Source organism: Colossoma macropomum, unplaced genomic scaffold, assembly GCF_904425465.1.
Source record: "Colossoma macropomum unplaced genomic scaffold, Colossoma_macropomum, whole genome shotgun sequence".
NCBI classification, from domain to species: domain Eukaryota; kingdom Metazoa; phylum Chordata; class Actinopteri; order Characiformes; family Serrasalmidae; genus Colossoma; species Colossoma macropomum.
The window spans coordinates 24,382,248-24,407,808 of NW_023494809.1; the positions used below are offsets into that span (position 1 = coordinate 24,382,248).

Here is a 25,561-nt window from a genome sequence, read left to right on the forward strand (position 1 = left end):
TTTTTCCAAGTCACATATCTTTAGAATCATTAGGAATTTTTTTCCAAATTTGCGGTTAATTGAGTATAGTACATTCTTACGCCTCTTCACTACATGCTCATTCAAATTGTCAACAGTGTCAATTCTCAAATCACCCTCAAATTGCTGATAACACAGAGTTCTGCATGCTCAATAAATGAAAATAATAACAGCTTCACGCAAGTTAATGGTGTGGTCTTTGTTTTCAAAAAGCTGCATTTTGCCCTGAAAATGTAGTTTTCAAAAATCTCTGAAAGCAAAAGCAAAAATCTCAAAAAACAGAGAATTTTCTTTTTTAAATGCACGGACACGTGTGGACATTTTCTTAGGTATTCGTTTAGGCATTAGATATAAGTGATGCCAATTTCTAAGGTACGAGCTTACATTACTTGTTAGCTCAGTGTTCCCCACACAGTTTACTGACGTCAAAAAGTATATTTTTTTCCTTTTTTAATATGGTCCAATTGCCGTTTCATCACATTTTAACAGATAATACTTCATATTTTTATGAATACTAATGAAAACTATGGTGCACAATGTCACTGATGCAAAACAACGCTCTTTTTTCCTCAACTGAAACCTAAACTCCATGAGTTGCTTCACATCTAAAAACAAAAAAAACATGGAAGGTTCAACAATCATTTGTTTTACGGCTTTTTCGAATACCCGATTCAGTAAAACCCACGCTATGATGAATCTGGCTATCCATACTATGAAATAACCCCCCACCCCTCTCATCACTCAGTTCCCCCCGGTGAGTTTCAGATCTGTAGGAAACACTGTAGCTGCTTTAGCCTCCAGTACAAAACTAAAGAAGTTAACTTTTGGCCTGTAAACAAGTCTTAAATGAATGGCTACATACAGGCTAAGGGGAAAACTGTGCCAATTTGTTTTTTGGCCAAACCATCACTTTAATTACTGAACATAAACACTGTAATCTTGGCACCGACACTCAAATAACCCAAATAACATCATGATGCTGCTGACAGCCGCATGTGGAGGCTCCACATCAACGCGCGCACACCCATTCACACACCTCGTCCTGTCCGGGTGGGGGGCTTCTGTCCTCGGGACTAGGCCCAGGGCTGGGGTGGGGTTCAGGCCCAGAGGTGGGGGCTTCGGGGGAGGGCTGTGCTGAGGCAGGGAGGGGGGCTGGGGTGGGGTCTACCCCCAGCTGAGAATATAGTTCATTGATCTCACTGACTGTGACATAGCCCTGTGGAACAGACCATTTGAAAAACAGGAGGGGGCGGGGTTAGGAGGGTTGAAAGGAAAGACACATTAGAGTAGGTTAAATCATCACAACAGATGGCAAGCATTAATAACTGAAAACAAACAAACAAACACATCACCATATGTTAAGCACCCAAAGAAAGTTAAAGATGCAGCGTAGAGCAGGTCACAGGTTTGGTGTCACAGGTTTAGCATCACAGGTTGCAGAACTGAATTTGGCGTCATGCAAGCCCATGCGGTGCAAGCACAGTACTAATGTGATACCTCAATGCTCTTGATGGACAGAGAGGACAAGAGAGAGGAAAAGGCCAGGAGGTCAGCAGGAGGTAGAGAAAGGCATTTATGGGTGTTGCTTAAGTTGCTTTGAGGCTGACACACATCAGCCAATGAGAAGCTATCCTGGAACACAGGGAAAGAGACCCACCAGTTTCCATGGTCATCACCCAGGCACATTCCAGTATCAGGGTGAGCTACATGAGGCCGTATGTGATGGGTGAGAAGACAAGGGTGCTACTAGTCCTTCTCGCGCAACATTGACACTGTTGTGCTGTTTAAAAGTGCACGGAGAACGTGAAGCACAGAAAGACGTGGCACTGACTAACACTGCATGTGTAGTCCAGTGCAAGAGGGAAAGTATTATAGTCCTTATCCTCAATGAAGGACTATAAACACTGCCAGAAAATCAGTTAATGTTTCAGACCTACCTCTTTCATACTGAGGGGGTTGACAGGGAAGCCCCGCCCACCTGTGAGCTCAGCATACTTCTTCTCCAAGCTAGCCAGACTCTCCTTTTCCTATGAGAAAGGTATGTTTGTGACATTTCAGTCAGCAACTGAAGAAAACTAGGTAGAAACAAAAGCCCTTTTCACATAAGAAATCCAGAGTATTGTCTGATTAAAGGAATATGGCAGCATTTTTGAACATAATCTCTATGTGCTGCATCTGCATCGTCCGTCGACTACCGTGGATGATCATTTCTATACTTTTTGCTGTACTGAAAAGAACTGAAAACTTGTTCACCCCAAACCCACTTATAATACAAGCAAATAGGCAGCTGCTGAATTCTCAGGCATATTCACACCTGCAGTTAGGGGTGGGCAATATCACAATATCACGATAAATATGCTTTTCTGAGCACATTGTGGGTATCTTAAGTACTTAAAAACACTAACCAGCTGACTGCTTCATTACAAAATGAGCATAATTAGGCCTGTTTAAGTGGACTAAGGTTGACGAAAAATCATTGTAGCTGTAGTATTTTTGTGGCTCTACAGGTTCTACTTTGTCTGCTTCAACTATTAAATCTCAGTAAAGTAGATATTGATGCATATTGTGTATCACGAAAATGTCAAAGTATCCTGATATAATATTTTTGCCATATCACCGGATCGAAGTCTTGCTTTTCATTTCAGCACTAATGTTAACAGGTCAACACATTTACACCAGTTTACACCACGCAGCAAAATACAGAAATAAGGTCTGAAAATCAGTAAAAATAAATCAAAAACACAAATAAAAACCTTAAATTGTGACTGTTAACAAATGAAATACTAGCTGATATTTTGTGCTGCATATACATTTTCCGGTAGGTCTACCAAACTTGAAATGACTGCCCAAGTCAGAAAGCTGTGGAGAGTAAACATATTGCATTAAGTAACTGATTCCAGTACTTGACTCTTTGGGAAAAGGATGTCTGTAGTGCCTGCAGGCTGCATCGCTCCGCATCACAAACGCTGTATGTGTGAATGGCCAGTGTTTGTGAGCTGTAGAAGTCACGCAGAGGTAGCATGTGTGTGAAACAATCATTATACAGCGATATTCTGTTTTTCTTGTTCACACTTTTGTACCCAGAACAATTTTACTAGCACTCAGCCCAGTAAATCTCTGCGTATCTTATTGCATATCTTCGTTGGCATTTAGCTCTTGGCTTGCGTTTACACCCAACCCCATCTTAGAAAACTGCTGAGGGTAAAGCTGCATGTGAAAAACGGGTAAATGAGGTCTATGTCCTTCCTGTTCCTTATTCAGGGATGACATCAGGGGTTTTATTCAAAAACCACTTTAGAAATATAAGACTGCTGGTACAGAATTATTTTTTGTGACCAGCATTGATAAAGAGGAATCTGATCTGAGTTCAGGGCTGCTTGGTGAAGAAACTCACCTGCTGAAGCATCATCTGCAGGTTATTCTTCTCCTTCACAAAGCTATCCTTCTCCTTCTGGGCCTGCTGGATTATCTGTGCTGACTGCTTCTTCAGGGCTAGAAGCTTTTCCTGGAAGTGGAAGTTGTAAACAGTTAACAGGAACACACACAAAAAAAAACAAAAACAAAAACCTCAAAACGCTCTTTTTGTCTATTTTTTGGGACATCACTTTGAAACAGCACCTCCCCTGTACATTGTGTAAATGTTTCATGAAGACTGGATCAGCAGTGAACCTTTTCTATTTTTAAGTAACATTAACAGATGACAAGGTCATTTTTCTTTGTCCTGTTAAGTCATTGCTTGGGTCATACAGGGTTTTCTTGCAACAGTGACAATATACATGCATGCCAACCAAACACCTGTTTGCGCTACCTTGCGGGTGACGGTGCTGCGCTGGTACTCTGCGATCTCTCTGAGGATCTGCTGCGTCTGGGTCTCTTTCTCTTCGTCCTGACGACTCTCTTTCTCCAGCTGCTGGAACTCCAGATCCTCAAAGCGTTTGGTCTCCACTTCCAACACCTCAGAGTCCTATATCACAAACACATATCATTTTAATGGCTGGGTAAACCAGACCAAGTCCAGCTCTGAGGAACTGAACTTCACTGGTGAAATGTGGACATACTAAAGGAACCATGTGAACCTGGTCCTCATCTGGCAGACAAAAGGCTTTTTCTCATTAACTGGTATTGTTTTTAACACCCTCTAATCTATTGGTTTGATATAATATCACATGCAGAATGTTTGTAGTCTGCCAAAAATATCTGCCAGACATTTTCAGACATAATCATTTAATTTTGCATGTTTATGAGCCTACACTGTGAGTTCTAGCATGAAGTACTATCAGGTATCAGTTGAGGCTACTATTACTACCACGTCTAACTTAGGCTACTATAATTATAACTAACTAGAATAACTTTGCAGCTGATTTTCTGCTGTGCTTAAGGTTCGACCTCCAGGCCCTCAGGACTAGACCCGTCATGATCATGAGATTTTAGCTGATGATTAACTGCCGTAAAAAAAAATTCTGCAGATTTTTGTTCAATGTATGCTATTAAATTACAAACTTAAAGCAGCCAAATAGGCTGATTAGCTAACTTGCTTCCAAGCTGTCAATACTTAATAGCTCCCATTTGGTGACAGAAACAGCTCAAACTCAAATAAACCAACAATACACAGTGCTGCCCTCTAAAGGTGTTGTATAAGTTTGCACTTTCTTGTTTTTGTAAGACCCATGACATCTCAATAAATGTGCTTTCTTTACTTACATAAATTGGCCTCAACCTGACATAAACATATGACTGTGAAAGCTAACACCCACAGAAAACATCTGCGATTAGCATAAATAATCACAATCAGGTGATTTTAATTACTTTCAGGCGATCAGGTAACAATTGTGACAGGCTGCACAGGACACTGTACAGAAATGTGCAGGTTAGCTAGTTATGTCAAATTCAATTATGTTTCCTTTATTAAGTTCCTAAGTTATCCTTATTAAGTTCCTTTATTTTTTTTTTTAATTAAAAACAAACTAAGTGAATATTTATGTGAATACTTCACATAAATAAATGTAACTAAACAAATAAATTGCCAGTTCATTAAGGTCAATTAGGGTTTATTTCCACCAATTAATATATTAACCACATTGCATGATGAGTATATGTGACACACTCCAAAAACACCCACGTGCTCATACATGACTGTGTTAAAATGAAACATCTGACCGTCTCCCCAGTCCCACCACCTGCAGCCGCCCAGAGCTCAGTCCACTCATTCCAGCCCCTGCAAGTAAGCAAAGTTTCACCCCGCCTGGAGGCAACCCCAATCACACATCTGCTCTCCCGCTGGCCGCCACTCGAGACGCAGCAACTCTCACTGCTGACCCCTGACCTTTACATAAATCAAGTCATCACATACATAACCAACCAGACTCTCCAGAGGACATTAAAAACAGCCGTCATCCAGTCCAGCTACAGCCACTGCCTTCGTTCCCTGCATTCTCAACGGTTTCGTCACTGACTCCTGCCCCCATTAACCACACACACATTCCTCCTGCTCCTGCCTTTCACCCGCTGCGTGATAACTCGGTGTACAGACAGTGGGTGGTCTCCGATCGTCATTACACAATGGCCATCAGCTTTCTACAGTGTGTATGGAGCATGCAGGCACGGCTTGATAGCAACAGCACTGAGAGCAGAGCTGCACGATAATAACAAAATACATCACAATTATTAGATATTGCAATCATGATGTGCCAAAAGACTCTGAGGGACACAGTTGAATATTGGAAGCATTATTTTGACCATTTGTCTGGTGGTAATAAACTACATGTAACGCACGCTCTTAAAAAAGATGGTTTGCATAATTAAAGGGTTCTTTGCATCGTGAAAGTGTTCTTCAGACTGATGGAGAATGTGCTGTAGATGGTTCTTTTTGAACCGTTTTGAAAAGGGCTCTATATAGCACCAAAAAGGGTTCCACTATTGTTACAAGCCAAAGAACCCTTTTTTGGTATTATATAGAAACCTTTTTGCTAAGAGTGTAGATCAAATAATCTGTTTACTAATTAGTAAATATTATAATAAAATGTATAGTAGGACACCTGAAATGTTATATGGAGATATTTAGATTAGTCACTTTTTTGAAGATCCAAAAAAAAAAAATAAAAAGCAAGTGAAAAGATCTCAAACCTTTTTTTCCTCACTTAGACATTTTATCCTATATTAAATAATTTATGTCACAAAACAAGAACAAAAGTCATCAATCAGGTTATTATGATTATACTGTCCACAGTTATGATATTAAATCAGGACTTTGTTTCAACAAGTAGCCTTCTCTTACACTGTATTACTTCAAGTTTAGTTAGTTAGATAATATCTGATTTTGATTGAAAGCTGTTGTAGTACTGAATTTAGGGGGTTAATTTTGGTACTACTTGATAACTTTCTTTGTCAGAAATCTTAGAAGTTGACTTGTTCACACAGTATTTGTGGTGTATTCAGATGTGAACTGAAGTTAATAGAAGATGATGCAATACTCAGATTTTCTGTTGCTCTATTTGGTAAGCAGTCTTGACGCATAATGGTTTAATAGTATGAAGCGTAACATTGTGTCTCAGATAACTAACATTACAGTCTAGACAAGAGAAACTGACTCATATTGAGCCCCTGTGGCACATTATTGGTAATGGAAACTGAATCTCAGATGCTTATATGAAATATTTACATGAATATTCCATAATAACATGAAATACTTACATATTTTCTTCTTATTACTGAATTATATTCATTGAGGTCCAGTTATGACATATTGTGTGCCTTTATGCAATAAAATCTATCATAATTCACTTTTACATGACCATTTTTCAACCTCTTTTTATTCCTTAGAATTTAACAGACTATTTTTTTTACTGTGCCTTTAAGACTGATTTATGTAAATGACCCCTGTTCTGACTGGCTGCCCTGTAGCACACCATTCAAAAAGCAGTACAGACTAAAACACTCTTAATAACTTTATGCGCAGAGTTAAACTGCTGTAGGCTGAAGGGGTGGATATGTAAATGATTTGATTTTTCATAACATCACAAAAAACAAATGAATTCAAAGGGGGCTCTTTTTGCAGCTTAGTTTCCATATAAGGACTGTACAGACTGAGGAGAGAATGGTAGTTTTGAAACTTTAACAGTAATCTACCAACACTGATTATGACCAAATGTAACTACTCTTGCTGAATCATGTCTTAATTTATCCCAACAGCTATCGGGAATGTCTGTAATTGGTCAGGATCACAGACATTCTGGGAATTTGTTAAAGGCGCATTAGCATTTTTTTAGCCTTCTGCAGTGATGATCATAATGGCCAATATTATGATAATGATCAACAAACACTACATATCGTGCAGCCCTGATATCTGGAGTGAGTGAGCAAGCAAACACACACAGGAGGAGGAGGATGAGGAGGAGGATGAAGACTCCACGCAAGTACTGACCCTGGAGAGCTGGAGGAGGAGCTGCTCTGTCAGGGCCTCGGGGCACGTGTCCAGCTGAGCACGCTGATCGGCCAGCAGGGCGGCCAGCCGCTCTACCTTTACCCGCTCAGCATCGAGCTGGGCTTTATCCTTCATCGCACAAACAGGGCAGAGAGAGAGGGCAGAGGCGTTAGTGCAGGCGCAGGTCAGGCAGGCTGGGTTAGTTATCACACTGGGATCAGCAGAACACATGGAACATGGAGGAGGGTGATGGATGAGCTGTGATTACGTATTATAGTATTATGGCAAGGGAAAAATGCAATATGGATTAGTGTGGCTTTGAAACAGGAGAAAAGCTTTGATCTATTTGTGACAATAAATCCAAACTTTGAAGTTAAAGTGCCCATATTCTTTACTCTCCCTGAAGTCCTCTCACAACATTTTATGTACCAAAAACAACACAATTCATTACACACGACCAGTTTCCAGCCTCTCTTCTCCCTTTACAATTAAACAGGCTGTTCTAGTGCTGTTTTATGTCATTGATATGGTAATGACATCTTTTCTGACTGGATGGCCCTGTCACAAGTGAAACGAGGTGCACCATGTAATTTATGGCACAAAACTAGAACAAAGAGTCATCAATTGGGTTAGTACGATTATACTGCCAACAGTTATGATATTAAATCAGCTTTTTCACTTCAACAAGTAGCCTTTTCTTACATACTTGGATTACTTCAAGTTTAATTAGATGATTGAAAGCTGTGTTGTAGTGCTGAATTTAGGGGGTAATTTTGATACTACTTGATAACTTTCTTCGCCAGAAATCTTAGAAGTTGTTTGTTCTAGAAGCAGTCAGAACAGTTTGTTCTGTTTGGACTCAAATCCTCAGGGATTTTCAGCCGCGATTTTCAGACAACGCCTTTTTAACCAGTATTCAGTCTTTCTCATCCGGAAAAAAAAGCAGGACAGTCTTTATAGGGGGCTGGTTAATGCAATTGATCGACAAGCAGGTAAACACCTGAAAGTGATTTGAGAAAACATGAAAGACAGACACAATAAACATTTTGAAATGGACATACAACGATGAGCCAAAACATCATGACCAATATACTCTTGGTGTCTACAGACCTCTGAAGGTGCCCTGTGGTATCTGGCAGCAGATCCTTTAAGTCCTGTAACTTGTGAGGTGGAGCAGTAACAGACTGGACTTCTTGTTCCAGCACATCCCACAGATGCTGGATCGGATGGAGATCTGGGGAACCCAAGGCACTGCCCAGAGCATTACACTCCCTCCACTGGCTTGTCTTCTTCCCACAGTGCATCCTGGCGCTATTACTTGCCTAGGTAAACACTGCGCATGTACCTGGCCATCCTCATGATGTAAAGGAAAACGGAACTCATCAGACAACGTGATCTTCCACTGCTCCAAGGAACCGTTCTGATGATCACGTGTCCTTTGTAGGCACTTTTAGCGATGGACAGGGGTCAGCATGGGCACTCTGTGGGCTACGCAGTCCTATATGCAGTAGATGTACTGTGTGTTGGGACACATTCCTCACGTAACCACCATTAAAAAAAGGGTACCACAGTTACCCTTCTTTCAGTCTGGACAGATGGGATAGTTTTTATTGCTCTCGCACTTTGATGAGCCTTGGGTGCCCATTGTTCTGTCGCTACTTTGTTGTTTGTCCAGGCTCAGACCACTGCCGGTAGGTACTCACCACTGCTGACCGGAAGCATCCCCCACAAGCCTTGCTGTTTCAGACCCTTAAATGTGCCGTTGTTAGGAGACAAGCAACGTTATTCGCTTTATCTGAGAGTGATGATAATGTTTTGGCTCATCTTTGTATATTCATAAACAGCAAACTCAAATATTCAAATTTGAGGTAATTTGGGTAATTTGTGTTGAGCGTTGAAAAATCTGGTTGTTTGAAAACCAAAACTAGCTTTTCCCTCCATGTTGGATGAGAGACAGAGGCAGGGTTTCTGCTAGAGAGAAGGCGATACTGATTGGTCAGCTGTCGAAGACGTGTGATGCTCTTTGTTGGGCGTTCAGCAAAACAGTTGACAATTTTTCAACCTAAAAATGATTTATAAATGCAGCATACATTGCTCATGCTAGAGGAGTGCTTTTAAGTCACTGTGCATGTTGCTCCACATATAACAATGAAAAGAAGCAGGCTAGAGAGATCTGAATATCCCCTTAGGAAGCTATGCAATCATATTTGCTTACCTTGTTCATATGGACTAAACTTGTTTTTAGTGAATAAAACGTCAAGAAAGCAAAGCAAATTTAGTTCCACTATGTGGGCCCTTCAACGTCAATAGGAATTATCAAACGCTAGTGGTACAGACGCCAACTTGCACTGCTATCCTAGAGTCCAGCACCATCACAAGACCTCTCTAGCAACATTCACACTCTAACCTCTCTCTCTGTCTAGCATGGCAGATGGACCTCGAGTGTCCAAGCAGCTGCCAGAGTAACTGGACAATGCCGGAAGTCGACCTGAACTCGAGCCTACAGATGAGCGGGGCCACAGGTGCTGTCAAATCACCAGCTGAGTGTGTGGAAACAGAACACACACACATACACACACACACACTCCAACTCAGTATAGATATATATGAGCCTAGGAGTGAAACAGATAGGGGGAGCTTATCACCTCTGAGTAAGACTGGCCGGCTGCCTTACAGCGTGTGTATGTATGTATGCATGTATGTATGTATGTGCGTACGTATGTGTGCACACTGCAAAAAATGTTACCATCTTGGCAACTAAAATCATCTTAAATCAAGCTGATATATCTAATATTTCTCACGTTGAGATTGTTATAAGAATACTGTAAGATATATACTTAAGAAATATATTTAAATCATTTATTTCTTGAAATAAGCCAAATTTTCTGCCAAAAGAAGTCACTTCACTTTACAAAATTACTTAAAACAAGTAAAAACATCTTAAAATTAGCTGAATAATACTAATGCACCAAAATGAATATCCATGGCAAATTCAGCATACACTAAGCTGAAACCGAAAACAGCTAACAAAACAAAACAAAAATAAACAGTCTAAATGAAATAAATGTAGTAAAATTATTGCAGTATGCACATTACAGCATGCACCACAAAATCCAACGTCCTCGACAACAGAGACTGACTGGTCATTCAAGGCATTCAAGGTCGTTTTCTTCATCATTTCAAAAATAGACGGCAGTGGTTTGCTCACGTTCCATTCTGCTTCTGTTTTGCTGTATTCGGCCTGTCTAATGTCCCTTGTAGAAGCTGAAATAGATCTAAGTGGCTGACATTTTTGCTGCTCAAACTGTTTCAACTCCCTACGGAATGCTTTTATGATATTTGCAAAAATATATGCAGATTTTTTGGAACAATCTCAAAATGAGAAATATTAGATATATCATCTATATTTAGGATATTTTCACTGGCTAAGATGTAGTTGTTTTCACAGTGTGCATGTGGGTTCAGTTGAGTACCTGAGATTTCTCTGCCTGCACTTTCTTCTCCATGTCAGCCATCTTTTCTTTGAGTTTCTCCAAAGCCTCCTTCTCCTGCTGCAGCAGAGCCATCTCAGAGTCCTGCTCTCCTTCCAAAAGAGCACGCTCCACCTCCATCTACACACACACACACACACACACACACACACACACACACACACACACGACACAGTTATTACAAAATTAACATTGCATAAAATGTGCTAGAACAGAGACGATGTATCTGCTGCCCCATCCTTGATCAAGAAAGTAAAGAAGTCAGCATTTTTTTTTTTCACTAACTTATTATTAGGTATATTTTGAACCTCTCGTGTTGTTATTGCGCAGTCATGCCTGTATGAGGAACTCCTGGTCAAAAATGTTCCAAACCGACACGTTTTGCTAGACGTACGTTTTCCCCCAAAATACCACTGGATCCTCTGGAGCCACTACTTTTTCCCATAGAGAAACCTGTAGTTCCATATAATAGCATGATAAGGACCACAGCATTGATCGACTTGAGAGGTCTATGGAAACAATTTCATTATTGTTTTCCATTCATTGCCAAATCACTGGGTTAGGCAGTGGTGCAACCATCTATGCGTTGGGCCTTGTTGTCGGCAGATCGCAAATTAAATCCCCAGGGATGCCACAGCCATCCGTCTCCAAGAGTCCAAGACAGCAGAACTGGCCTGGCTCCCTCTGGTGGGTAGGATGGACCTCCCTCTCCCTCATTAATCTACTGAATGCAGGCCAATGCAGGCATCTACTGGCTGACATAACAGAACTGGCAATTAACACTCTCCTCCAAGTGCACTGAGCTGTCTAATGACGACTCAGCAGTTAAAACAGATGCGGTGGTGCTTCTTGCTTGGAGGAAGCACATGCTAGCTTTCATTCACACAGGTGGGTAGGCACTGTGTGATAGGGGAGAACAGGCTAGCAGGTGGAATTGGCCATGATTACATTAGGGAGAAAATGTGGTAAAAAACTTAAATTATAAGACTAAAGAATAAAAGTCTGGATCCAGAAGGTCTGGGAAGTTTAAACAGGGTAAACAGTAGATAAAGTGAGTAAAAACAATAGAAGTCCAGTGATGACATCCTAAAGTATTACTGGTTCATATTCTGAGACCTCAGGTCTCACACAGACTTAAAAATCTGCTAATTTTCCTACATTCTGGTCTCAGGAGATTGTACCATGCAAAAAACCACTGTCTAACAGCCAAAGCTCCAGGAGTTATTAAAATAAATTCCTAATAAGGGGCAGAGAGTAACTGTCTTCTACTTTTGGCAAATATAATCCAATTGGCTATATTGCACAGTAATGAGGAAGTGCTATAAGATGAACAAAGCTATCACTTTCATTCAGTCTCACTATTAGTACAATCAATTCTAACATTCCTAAACAATGCACTTGTATTATCCCCTTCAGACTGAGGCATCATGATGCACTGATGCACTTTTATACCTCTGCTGAAGGCTCTGTCACAGATCCTGATTAATGCTCCACACCTACCCCAAGGCAAAACTACTTCAGGACCAAGGTGAGCAAGCACTGACCTTGTGCTTGTTTCATGAAGAAACACAAAACAAATACACTGACTCTCTCTTTTTCTCTCAGTTACATGGACTTCTCTACCTCTCTGACAGACTCCTCCATCTGGTTGTCCAGCTCTTTGATCTTCTGCTCGAGCTCCTCCATGTTATTGAGCACTTGGATCCTCTCCTCCTCGATTCGTGTCACCTCCTGTTTCAGCTCCTCCTCGGACCCCTGCGGACGACATCACATCCTCAAAATCCAAACATACTGTCGTACACTGATGACGCTACTGTGTGGCAAATTAAAACAACAACAACAACTATTATGATCTTATCTACTTTCTTAGCAGAGAAAGTCAGTAACTATTTCAAAGTCAGGCTAGCAAGAGAGTCTGGGATGAACCGTTAGTGGAGGAATCCCTGAGCCCCACTCAGAGAGGTGATGATAGCAGGCCAGCTGTCCACACATGCTCTTTTGCCCTTTAATTTAATAAACACTCTGCCTACACAGCATATATACCGTCTGTCAGAAGTTGGCCTGTCTTTGAATGACTCTCTCTGTTATTTTCTACTGAATACTAAATAACATCGACAAAGTTTTTTAACATAAACAGTTATTTGCTAATACTTTGGATATATTTAGCTTCAACACCTTTCTTCAATATGAAGGGAAGGTTTGGCCTAAATAATGATTTGCCTGTTTTCATTGTTAACAAGACATGAAAATCTTCTGGACCAAAGCTAAAAGGTTTGAGTGATGACATTACAACAAGGGGATAAAATGTGGGCCCTTTGGCTTTATCCTCAATGTGGCACTGACACAAATACTGTCTCAAATACAGGAAGATTCATTCGAAAGAGGCCCTGAATATTCTGTAATAACTCTCGTTAGGACGAAGCAATCTGAACGAAACAATGTGATCCTCAGTATATGGAGCTTTGAACAAGCCGGGATGCCCCTCGGAGCGATCACTTCCAGCATCGCATGCAATGCAATCGATTACACATACGTCAAGGTATGTAGTGGATTTTTTTGGTTCAGATGGCTTCATCCTAACAGGAGTTACAACAGAATATTTGGGGCCTCTTTCGAGTGAATCTCCCTGTGTTTACACGTGATACTGTTTTTCTCTAAATAAACCTGGTGGCTGTGTCAAAAAGTAGAATTCCTTAGGTCAGATCACTCATACACACTTAAAAAAGATGGTTCTTTAGTAAAGAAAATGGTTCTATATAGAACCATGAACATTCAAAGAACCCTTTGCATGCCTAAAGAGTTCTTTGCATCTTGAAAGTGTTCTACAGACTAATGGAGCATGTGTTTTATATGGTTCTGTATAGAGCCTTTTTCAAAAGGGTTCTATACAGCACGAAAAAGGGTTCTTCTATTGCTACAGGCTTGACATTGAAATGATAGAAGAACCCCTTAGCATGATATATAGAACCCTTTTCAAAAAGCTTCTATAGTGAACCATCTATAACACATTCTCCAAAATATGAAGAACATTTTCATCATGCAAAGAACCATTTAAGCATGAAAAGGTTCTATTTAGAACTCAAGGTTCTAAATATAAGCATTCCATTTATTAAACAACCATCTTTTTAAGTGTGTACGTCTTCTTTTATAGCTACCTGAGCTCTGCTGTTATTTCTAACTAGAAATAATGTTATTTTACTCTCCTAGCTTTTCTAGTTTGCAAGCTAAGAGCTTCACAGCTCGCAACAACCAAACAGATGGACAGTGCAGCACAGTTCCCATTCTATTAGCCAGACAGAGCAAGTATTCATAAAGTCTATGTTCATTACACTCAGACGTCCCAAAAAAGTGGTCTGCTGAGGGCAAGTTCTCTACTGAAAAACAGAATTTACAAAAGGTTCTTTATAGAACCATCTACAGCAGATTCTCCATCAATCTGAACAACCCTTTCACCATGCAAAGAACCCTTTAATCATGCAAACGGCTCTGAGTGTTCATAGGTCTATATAGAACCATTTTCTTTACTGAAGAACTCTTGAGGAACCATCGTATGAGTGTAGGGCAGAGAAAAAAAGAGGATCTGTTGGTGATTTTTTTTAGCCACATGCTAACCTACAGTACAGCACAAAGGTCACAGACCACCCTTCACTTATTTTACTTAGTGGCTAGTCAAAACTTTTAACTCAATTTTTCAACTTCCATTCTTTCTTTAAGAGACTGGTCTTCAGTTTTTCAAAGAAAACTGCAGGGATATTTTTCCACACCTCCAAAGTTCAGTCTTAGAAGTTGGTTGCATTTTCTGATTCTCACGATCAAAGTAACCCCAATTACAAATTTAGACTCATCAGTCCATAAAACCTTATTCCTAATGAGGTACAGTTTCAGTGCTCTAGTGTAAGTTTTCATTTTGTCTGTCTCCTTTTCTCAGTGAGGTTCTTCTTGACAGCTACACATCCTTTCAGACCCACAGCGCTGAGTCGTCTTCTCACAGTGGAAGGATGGACAGAAACACCTGTGGATGTTTTCAGATCTGAAGCAGCTTGATTTTCTCCTCTCTCTCAGAGATGATGGTAGTCAGGAGAACCTTCTCTGTATCTTTTAATAATGTTTTGAACTACAGTTTTGGAAACTCCTGCTTTTTAACTTATTTTCATTTGACGCTGCCCTTGCTTATGCAAGTGGATTATCTTGTATCTAATCTCCTCAGAATGATCTCCTGAAAAATAAATGAACTTGGCTGTTTTGACTGTAAGTCTTCACAGATACGTTCAGATGGGGAACCGTAAGCACCAAGGAATGCAGATGGCAGTTAAGTGCACGTGCAACAGCAGAACAAACAGGTGAAAAGAGTGATGGGCTTTTCTCTCACTGTGGAGCTAAAAGAATGACGTGTCTAATCTCTCCCTCACTTTAGTACAAACACACTGCACATAACCTCACTATATTTGGACAATGATGTTTATCTGTGAACCACACAGTTTAGGATATGGAGTGTGTCCCAGACCTGCACCACAACAGAGAGAGAGAGAGAGAGAGAGAGAGAGAGAGAGAGAAGCAGGCAGAGAGCGGGAGGGAGGGAGAAAGAAGGTCCGAGACAGTGACAGAAGGGGGGAGGGGGGGAGGGAGGGAGAGAGAGCAGAAAGATAGAGAGTGAGTGAAAAAGAGAGAAAAAGGGAGGGAAGGATGAGAGAGAAAGAAGGAGAAAAAGAGGGAGAGAGAGAAAGAATGAGGAAGGGAGGGAAAGAGAAAGAAGGAGAAAGAGACAGTGAGTGAGTGAGAAAGAGAGAGAAGGAGAGAGGAAGGCATGAGAGAAAGAATGAGAGAGAGGGTGGAGAGAGAGGGAGGGAGAGAGAAAGGAGTGAGTGAGAGAAAGGGGGAAAGGAGGGAGAGTGAGTGAGAGAGAATGGGAAAGAGGGAGGAAGGGATGAGAGACAAGGAAGGATAGATAGAGGGGGCAGAGAGAGAGAGAAAAGGAGGAAGGGAGAGAGAAAGAAGGACAAAGAGAATGAGTGAGTGAGTGAGTGAGCGAAAGAGGGAAGGGGGAACAGAGAGAGGTATAGAGAGAGAGAGGGGGGTAGAGAGAGAGAGATAGGTAGAGAGAGAGAGGTAGAGAGAGAGAGAGAGAGAGAGAAAGAGAGAAAGAGAGAGAGAGAGAGAGAGAGAGAGAGAGAGAGAGAGAGAGGGGTAGAAAGAGAGAGAGAGAGAGAAAGAGAGAGAGGGGTAGAGAGAGAGAGAGAGAGAGAGAAGGGTAGAAAGAGAGAGAGAGAGAAGGGTAGAAAGAGAGAGAGAGAGAGAGAGAGAGAGAAGGGTAGAAAGAGAGAGAGAGAGAGAGAGAGGGAGAGAGAGAGAGAGAAGGGTAGAAAGAGAAAGAGAGAGAGAGAGAGAGAGAGAGAGAGAGAGAGAAGGGTAGAGAGAGAGAGAGAGAGAGAGAGAGAGAGAGAGAGAGAGAGAGAGAGAGAGTATGGACTGGGGAAGTTATCTATGTATGTAAACTCTGACACTTAATTACATCAACCCAACTTGGAGGAAGACCCGCCCCCACATTCTTTTGTGTGCTGGGGGGTGTGTGTGTGTGTGTGTGTGTGTGTGTGTGTGTGCGCGCACACAAGCATGCCTGAGGAGGGCGGAGAGCGGGCTTGAAATCCCTCCAAAAGGCAAACGAATTAGCAGCAGGAAGAATGACTCCTCTATTAAATATACAATTAACTCACAAGATTACGCTCATCGGAAACCACATGAGGCAAACTAAGAAAGACCACAGAGAAGACACATCTCACACAGAGTTCACCAGAAAAGCACTGAAAATTAAATCAACTGGGAGAATAAACGTCCTCAGACCAGTGTTGTTTGTACTTGTGCACAATAAGACCTCTTTTCTTATGAGCGATAAGTCTGACTTTCACAATATCCATGATGCCATTACTTTGGTGCAGCTGTTCATGGTTCTATTACTTTGCCATTAAAGCTGTGTGCCAATGTGGCAGACAGATATCACACCTGCACAAAAAGCTGCATATGCATCAGATAAAACAGCTTCAGGTCTCAGGAAACAGCGTCACGTCTCAGCTCTCATACAATTAGACACCAGGTAAAACGGGCTCAGACAAAAAGGCCTCAGGTTAAGCAGCCACTGACAAAACAGGCTTCCACCACAGAGTTCATGTGACATTCGCAATTCTGTTCTTTCTTACTAGATTAATTACAGTTTTGTGACCAAATTAAACATGGCAACATACTACAATCACAACTTTTAAGGAAACGTGGTTTTATTACACTCTTTTATATGTCAAAGATTAAGTCACATACTGTCTAATTCCACATCCACTTTAGTGTTATGACCTGTTGTAATATCACCAGAAGAAAAGTGCTGGTATTATTATCGCTATCATTATTATTATTGCTGTGTACACAAACGCTTAACGGAAATACAAAAAGGAAAGTCAAAGCAAAGCTGCTTCACCCCCCCCTTGATCTGATTTGCCCATTTACTGCTGCTATTTTCCACACAGTCACTTGAAAAAGAGGATTTTGCTACCCAGGTCATTTTGGGTCATTTCTATAAGACCATTCTTCATTAAATGTTTAAACAATGTCAAGGACAGCAGGAAACCGGCCACTTCACTAAGCACATTGTATCAGCTCTACTTACCATATATGTGCATCTTGCAGTTCTACAAATCTTCTACAACAGACTTTAGTCAGTTTATCTGTATAGTTTCTTCTCTTTCACCCCGTTCCAACCCCCACAAGACCACCACAGAGCAGGTATTATTTGGGTGGTGGATCATTCTCAGCACTGACGTGGTGGTGGTATTTTAGTGTGTGTTGCGCTGGTCTGAGTGGATCAGACACAGCTGTGCTGCTGGAGTTTTTAAACACCTCAGTGTCACTGCTGGACTGAGAATAGTCCACCAACCAAAAATGTACAGCCAACAGCATCCTGTGGGCACTGAAGAAGGACTACAGGATGACCAACACAAACTGTTCAGCAACAGATGAGCTACAGTCTCTGACTTTACATCTATAAGGCGGACTGACAAGGTAGGAGTGTCTAATAGAGTGGACAGTGAGTGGACGCAGTGTTTAAAAACTCCAGCAGCACTGCTGTGTCTGATCCACTCGCACCAGCACAACACACACTAACACACCACCACTTGGTCAGTGTCACTGCAGTGCTGAGAATGATCCACCACCCAAATAATACTTACTCTGTGGTGGTCCTGTGGGGGGGCCTGACCACCACTAGAGCAAAAAATGCACCTATATTTAAAGTGGAGCTGATAAAATGGACAATGAGAGGAGATACAAGGAGGTGCACTTAATGAAGTGGCCAGTCAATGTCTATTGGGGCATAACCCTATTGACATCTCACCTTGCTGGTCTTGCTGGGCCGTGTCAGTCGAGGAGAAGGGGTGGGGGCGGAGCTGTGAAGACTTAAAGCAGGTGACTCCGCCCTAAAGTCTCTCTGCCCGCTGCCGCGACGCTGGCGTACTTGGCGCTCCTCACTGGCCTGGAGGTCCTGGGATCTGGAGCCGTAGCCGTTCTCCACTGGACCGCCAGACGATTCCATGAATAGGGGCTCATCCTCAGACACCTGCAGCTTCTCCAGCTCCTTATTGATCTTCTGCAGGTCTGCCACAGCTGAGCCGCTCTGATTCCGCTCCGAACACAGACTAAGGATGGTCTCCAGACGCTGGCGCTCCTGCAGGAGAGACAAAACAACAGAGTGTGAACACGCGAAACCCATGTAGTCTCGTAAGAAGTTCATGGTTCAAGCTGAGTGCAAGTACAGATTTGAGTGAAGTTTGCTTTTTATAGTTTTACACTGGAGCAATGAGTTTAACATGGGTATGTTTTACCTCTTCAATTAGCACAGGGGTGTCAAACCCAACCACTAAAAGGGCCATATTAAAAGTCTAAGCGTTGGCCCTATCATCAGGAGATTGCGAGTTTGATCCCTGGTGATGCTACAGCCGTCCGTGACCGGAAGTCCTAGAGAGCACAACTGGCCTCGCTCTCTGGGTAAGTAGGATGGCCCCCCCCCTTCCCCCCCTTCCCCCCCCCTAGGATTGCATTGTGGGCCTGATCTGGACCGCGGGCCTTGTGTTTGACACACAGGAATTAGCACTACGCTAACTGCATGTTTATGCCATCACATGCTTGTTTCAAACCAACTTGTTAATGGCAATTCCGATGACTTGTAAAAAAAATCTGCATAGTTCGGTTGTTGAGATGCAAATAAAGTCATTCAGAGTGAGCTGATGTGAAATGGTGCACTGATGTTTTTCTCTAAGAACCAGGGTTTGTGATGTCTTTGATGCAAATATAACCATTTTATTTACTGTCCAAAATGACCAATGAATCTACATGTGTCTTCTGAGTTTTTATATGTACTATTAAATCATTTTGACAGAGACAGCCCTGCATGCGTCCCCTCCACGAATGTATTATAGCAAATACGTATTATGCCAAAACCTTATTGCAAAACTATGGCAAGACAACGTCTCAGGCATCAATCAGTGTATTCATAATCATTTCATGCCACAACTTTCTGTGAGGGAGCTTTAAGAGGCATGAAGCTTCAGACATCTGCTTCCTATCACCACCACTGTGAACAATTCGGACTTGGTTTCTCTAGAATGGAATATTTAATATCAAACCACTCTGTTTGACTTTGTTTACTCTATTTCCCCCTTAAAGTAATCATAATGTATGTGATACTGTATGTCATACTGGTTTCTATAAAACTGGACAAAAGTAAAGATAATATTTAGGCTTCAAGGTGGCTTATTGGTTTGAAGTGTGTCATACAGTGTCAGAAACCACATATTTGAGATTACTTAAAAATCAGTATGGTTCAATGCAAACTAATGATGAATGCTAATTGGTGGGTAGCCACTTTCGCCTTCTAGCTCCAGTCAGTGAAAGTCTAACTGTGCAAATTGAATTTCTTGCAAACGATCACTTTAATATCACAACACACAACAGCATAAATGCAGGCAGTCTCCACTCACATCTGTGGAACTGATACATTTCTGACTTGGAGATGCTTCATGGAGATCCCTAACGAAGAACACAATCATTTCACACTCAGGTTCCGGCTGCAGGTCGCACAAAGCTGCTAACTCACATCTCCAACTCACACGTTGAAGCTTTCTCTTCTAAACTGTGACTCTCCATTCACTAGCACTCAATTATACCACCCAATCCCGGTCAGTCTAATAGAGAGCACAGTCCTTCCTGTCTGGCACATGCCCACTCTGAGCAGCGGAGAGAGAAAGAGGAGGAGAGGAAGAGAGCCGTGGAAGACACAGCTGAGAGAACACGCTCCCCTGGGAAGCTACTTTGAACCTGATTAACAGGCCGGAAAAGCCCTGCATGCAGCCACCACTGTGGAAATAAACACTCCATCCCAACTCTTTCCACAACGCTTGCGCTGGAACTTTGAGCCGGGACAAATGATCCAGCAGGTGGAGCATCATAAAGATGCACATCAGTTACACAGTCTATGTAGTAGCCAATTAAAAGATCAAACCCAGCAATAACTCACGTGATGTTGAGGTCTATATAAACAGCTCCTAGATACCTTTGGCAAATGTCTTCTACCTGCTCAAATCAAACCACTACTGTAATCAGCTTCTCTGACTTATTTTCACTCTAGGTGTCCGATTCTGTAGACAGCTTGAAGTGCAGACTTTCAGGACTGACATCCAAACTTTCATACCACCATTTTCATACAGAGCCCCCCACTTCTAGGGGCTCAGAAGTGTGAGCTCATATTCATTATTTCACTTCAACTCCAAATTGTGGTGGTAGACAGCTAAAACAACAATAACCTTGTCAATATCCAAATATTTATGGACCTGACTGTACACTCAGTGGTTGGACTATGTGGTAACACTTTACTGTAGGATACAGTACATAAGGCAACATGACACCGACACAAGCTTGTCATGACAACCAACACAGACCTACACAAATGTTTATAAATGCTTATTCCAATAGGCATCATTCGCTATAAAGGTTACATTTTCCAATGTTGATCAAAGTTAGTTAAAACAACCTTTATGACAGATAATGCCAATTGGAATAAGCATTTATAAACATTTATGTAGGGTTATGTCGGTTGTCATGACAAGCTTATGTGGGTTTCATGTAGCCTTATGAATTTATGAACCTACGGTAAAGTGTTACCGAACATGCAGCCACTGTTACTCCCACTGGATATCGATGAAGAAATCCTGATGAAGCTCATTTGTCCATTTTCAGCTCGGACTGTCACGATCATAAAATCTTAGCTGACAATTAATTGTCATATAAATAAATTGTTCATTGCATGCATCTAGGAAAATGACAAAAATGGCTTATTAGTCAAGTCAAAGCTTATTTATATAGCGCTTTTTACAAGCAATGTCGCAAAGCTGCTTTACAAAAAATCAGGGTCCAAAGCCCCAATCAGTATCGCCAAGGGCAACAATAGAAAGAAAAACTTCCAAAGAGCAAGAGGAAGAAACCATGAGGAACCAAGAGGCATCAAGACTAGGACAGACAGCAAAACAGTAACATAAATAGAACAATATGAATGGAGCATAAGATTTCACAGTTACAGTACAATACAATACAATAGTCAAGTCAAGTCAAAGTTTATTTATATAGCGCTTTTTACAACCGGTGTTGTCGCAAAGCAGCCTTACAGAAAAATCTGGGTCTGAGCCCCCATGAGCGTCGCCAATGGCGACAGTGGCAAGGAAAAACTCCCTAAGAGCAAGAAGAAGAAACCTTGTGAGGAACCAAGAATCAAAAGAGGAACTCGTCCTCCTCTGGACGACACCGGGTAACAAACAGCGTTAGTATAAAATATTAGAATACAAAACAGGGAAAAACAGGTGGAGCGATGGTTAATTACATAGCTTAAGTTCATGCAGCAGCAGCATCATCATCATCATCATCAGGAGGGTCAGTTCATGCAGGTGAGGTTTGCATATTAGAAGTTATTGGTTGTTTTTTTAGTCCCATGATGTATTTATGTGCCCCTACACAACATACTCACATTCTAACTGCTGTGGCTTAATAATACTGTGAAATCTAACAACTGTGGACAATGACTGCAGTCAGGTAAAATAATTGTGATTATCTCAAATAATTGTGATTAGGCAATTATGTAATAATTGAGACAGGCTGCATTTAGTCATAACAACAAGTTCTGCTTTTAAGGGTCGAACTTGAGTATGTTTAGTAAGACAAATGCGATTAATTGCAATTAACTACATAATGCGACCAATCACAGTTAGCTGTTTTAACCGTTTCACAGCCCTAGTAGCAATGTAATTGCAACGTGATATTTTGAGATCATATAGAGAGAGCCACACTCACCATGGCCACGGTCCCTAAGGTCAAGGGGCCAAGGTGCATGGTGATGGCCCCGTCACACCGAAAGACGAACACCACGGCCTGCCTGACCAAACCCGAACCAACGTCCAAAAACAGCCCTTTTAACAAGACTACAGATGATCCTTCTGAATGGTGGGAGAGATCTCTGACTGTCTGAGGGTCCAGCTCTGAGCAGGTGGGTGCTGAGTGAAACCAAATGCCCTCCAAAACATAGCTGGCAGCGGACGGCGGAAGAGACGCAAATATAGGAGCGAGTGATTTAATCCTTCCGCTTTCTCCCGTGCCCCACGTTTTCAGCTGGCATTACAGAGGGGTGAAAAGTTCTCATCAGCCCCCCACCCCCCACCCCCCACCTCTGATCAGATATACATGACCAGCTCAAACATAAACAGGCCTAAAAGTGGAGCGGTCTCTCTTCGCTCTCACTTGATCTCTTTCACTGCTGAAAGCTGACATGTTTTAAAAGCTCGGACAGAGACCACCTTTTAATTGAAGTAAAGGGCCGATAGGGAGTGGGCGCAGCCCAAACACACCGACACCACACTTAATTAACTTCTCCATGTTTAGAACTGAACGCTAGGTCTGGATCCTGTCTGCAGGCTGATGACCATGACCTTGTCAGTGGGGGTGAGGACTGTGACCCCACTGCAGGAGGGCAACTCAAATTACTCACCACACTGTGAACTCAGAGAGGGGTCTCTTCTTGGCTGAGTGCTGGACGGACATACAGTACTATGAAAAAGTGTTAGGTACCTGAGAAAATTGGATTTAGAAAAGATATTTATCTGGGCAGTAAGCATTTAATGGCCCAGTAATAGTAGAAGAAATACAAATAATATTAATTAGAATGAGAAGTGATTTTATGTATGTCAAAGTGTTTATCTAACCGTTTCCGAATCTCTCCACAAGGCAGCCCAGTAATATTTGTAGTTAAAAGTTGCATTAGGTGTGCTGCTAATAGAATGTCATAAACCAGTGTGATGGCTGGAAATCTGGACCAAACTTTGTTTTTCTTCAAACCAGCTCACAAGATTTTTTAAATAAGAAATTCATGTTACTTTCTACTGTATTTATGTTAATTTGCTTCTAGTTTAATGCTAAATGCGTTTTATCAACCAATATCTAGGAACCATAAAGCGAGCACACCATTTCACAGTAGCAGAGATAAAGCAGGTACCACGTTGCTCAGTCCCCACTGGTAACTGCCACATCACTTCGCTCCAAATTTGCATCAGGTTCAACTTTGCTCAACTTTAACACGTTGCCCACGTAATGCTGGAAATAGTCAGCTCTTACTGAAAATGAATTGCTTCCTTTTTGTAGTGCCTTGTGGCTGCCGGTGAGAATGTAGGGTAAGACTTTAGCACTGTAGTGTCCTCAACACAGTAACTGCACACACGAAGAATAACATGGAAAAGGTGTATTGAGAATATGGAGATAAAGCTGGGTGACAATCTTTTCACAATGTTTCCACGTCACTCAATACCAACAAATATCAATAAATATTATGTGCATATCCTCAAATAAGTCTGAATAGAATCTTGAATCTTAAAAAGAAATAAAAAATGGTGTAATTAGCATCAAAATAAAATTTAAATAACATAAAATTTTAAACTTAGAATAAATAAAAATTTAGAAATGCCACTTTTGTCACAATTTCCTCTTGTTCTGAGACATTTTCCTCAGTCTTATTTCAGTCTCAAACTGAAGAGTCGCACACTGCCACCCAGAGTATCCATCAGAGAAAAAGAAAAAACAAAAAAAAAAAAATTAAAGAAACAAACAAACCAAAAAATCTTCCTATTTTTAGATTTACTTTTTTACCTAACTGCATTGGTGAGGCTAAAACATTCAAAACCACACAGGAATACATTTCAAAATATCTTATTATTCTAAAATAGCCGAAAATCAGAAACTTTTCATGTGATGAGTAGCAGGGGCTGCCTTTTCAGATGAGCCACTGAGCTAACACTGCAGCTAACCGGTACATCAGATGATAATAAGGTATCATTGTCTTGTACAGGAGGTATTTTCTCCTCAGTGAACGATGTGCCAACGTATTAGTTTGAGAAACAGCCTAGTTACCCTAGCCGCAGCTTTTTTCACTACACAGTCAAGTCAATAACAACGTGCTCACCTTAAGACACTCGTTCTTCATAGCAGCAAAACATAATACAATAAACATACTTACAAACGCAAGCAAAATGATCATATATCTTCTCGATCTTTGTGATGAACCACAACAAATTCCCAAAATGTGATTTTGCTAGTATTCAGGTACCTGTGCACACTGAAGCAGTAGGAATTGCCCAGAGTTTAAGCCTTTGGTAACGACATCGGATTGAGGGACAAAATGAAAGAATCACTTAATCGAAAATACAATTAAAATAACACTAATTAACAGTAGCATGTTTAGCCTGGGCCTATATGAAGGCATGTCTCTAAAACAGCACACAGCAGTTTTCACCACAGCCTGTGTGCATGTATGCATACATGTTCTCGTCTCCACCTGCAGTTCACTAGTGTTTACTCTTCCCAGAGTTAGCCTCTAATCCAGAATCGTAAAGCTTCACCACAGCTACAGGCCTGTAATGGCTAATGAGTGAGCGGTCATGGTGTATGGTCTGGACCGGGCCCAAAGGGGCAATGGTACAGGTGGCCTTACTAAACCCTGAGAAAGCGTACAAACATCGCCATCTTTCATCAGTACTCCACTTCAGCCAGCTGAGGAGCAAGAATAGGATTGTTAGGGAGGGCAGACTGCCAGCGAACCCCGCCTCAGTGGTCGGCCTCCCAAGGCGAGTGTGTTTGAGAGGCTACGGTCAATGAAAGTGGATGCGGTTCGAGGTTGGCTATTAATAGGACGGGGTACGCAGCTCCACCTCTGGTTGGGTCTCCCCACTACAGAGACCGAGTGGGCCGTGCTTATTGCAGCCAGCAGTGCGCAGGGTCTGTGTGTGTTTAAGAAAGTGGAATGTCGCTGTGTTTGTGTGCAGACGAGGGAGGGTTTTCTCCAAGAGATTAATTTGGAGGCAGGTGGAGGCCTCTCCCTTCCCGACCTCCACAGACCTCAGAATTCCATTCTGGACGCCTCCACACAGCGACACAGAGCAGATATCAGGGAGGACTTTGTACGAAGGATATTTTTGAAGATAACAGTTTGGTAATACAGCCTTTTAATTCCATTGAGCTGCTCTCCGTGACAATACACAATGAAAATAGAAGGCAAAGCTTCAGGAGA

The 25,561-nt window shown here is 41.7% G+C and overlaps 1 protein-coding gene across 2 annotated transcripts in view; it reads right to left on the reverse strand.

Annotated features, from left to right (window-relative positions):
- Positions 1-25,561, reverse strand: part of phldb2b (pleckstrin homology-like domain, family B, member 2b) — an 85,073-nt gene that overhangs the window by 22,028 nt on the left and 37,484 nt on the right. Inside the window, exons 7-14 of one of the 2 annotated variants that reach the window (XM_036557879.1) lie at positions 18,302-18,631; positions 12,553-12,684; positions 10,912-11,049; positions 7,439-7,567; positions 3,827-3,982; positions 3,413-3,523; positions 1,956-2,045; positions 1,055-1,234 (exon numbers count right to left, since the gene is read on the reverse strand). In XM_036557879.1, the coding sequence (XP_036413772.1) occupies positions 1,055-1,234; positions 1,956-2,045; positions 3,413-3,523; positions 3,827-3,982; positions 7,439-7,567; positions 10,912-11,049; positions 12,553-12,684; positions 18,302-18,631 (1,266 nt within the window). The remainder of the gene's footprint in view (positions 1-1,054; positions 1,235-1,955; positions 2,046-3,412; positions 3,524-3,826; positions 3,983-7,438; positions 7,568-10,911; positions 11,050-12,552; positions 12,685-18,301; positions 18,632-25,561) is intronic. The other variant, XM_036557880.1, reaches the window with a different exon arrangement.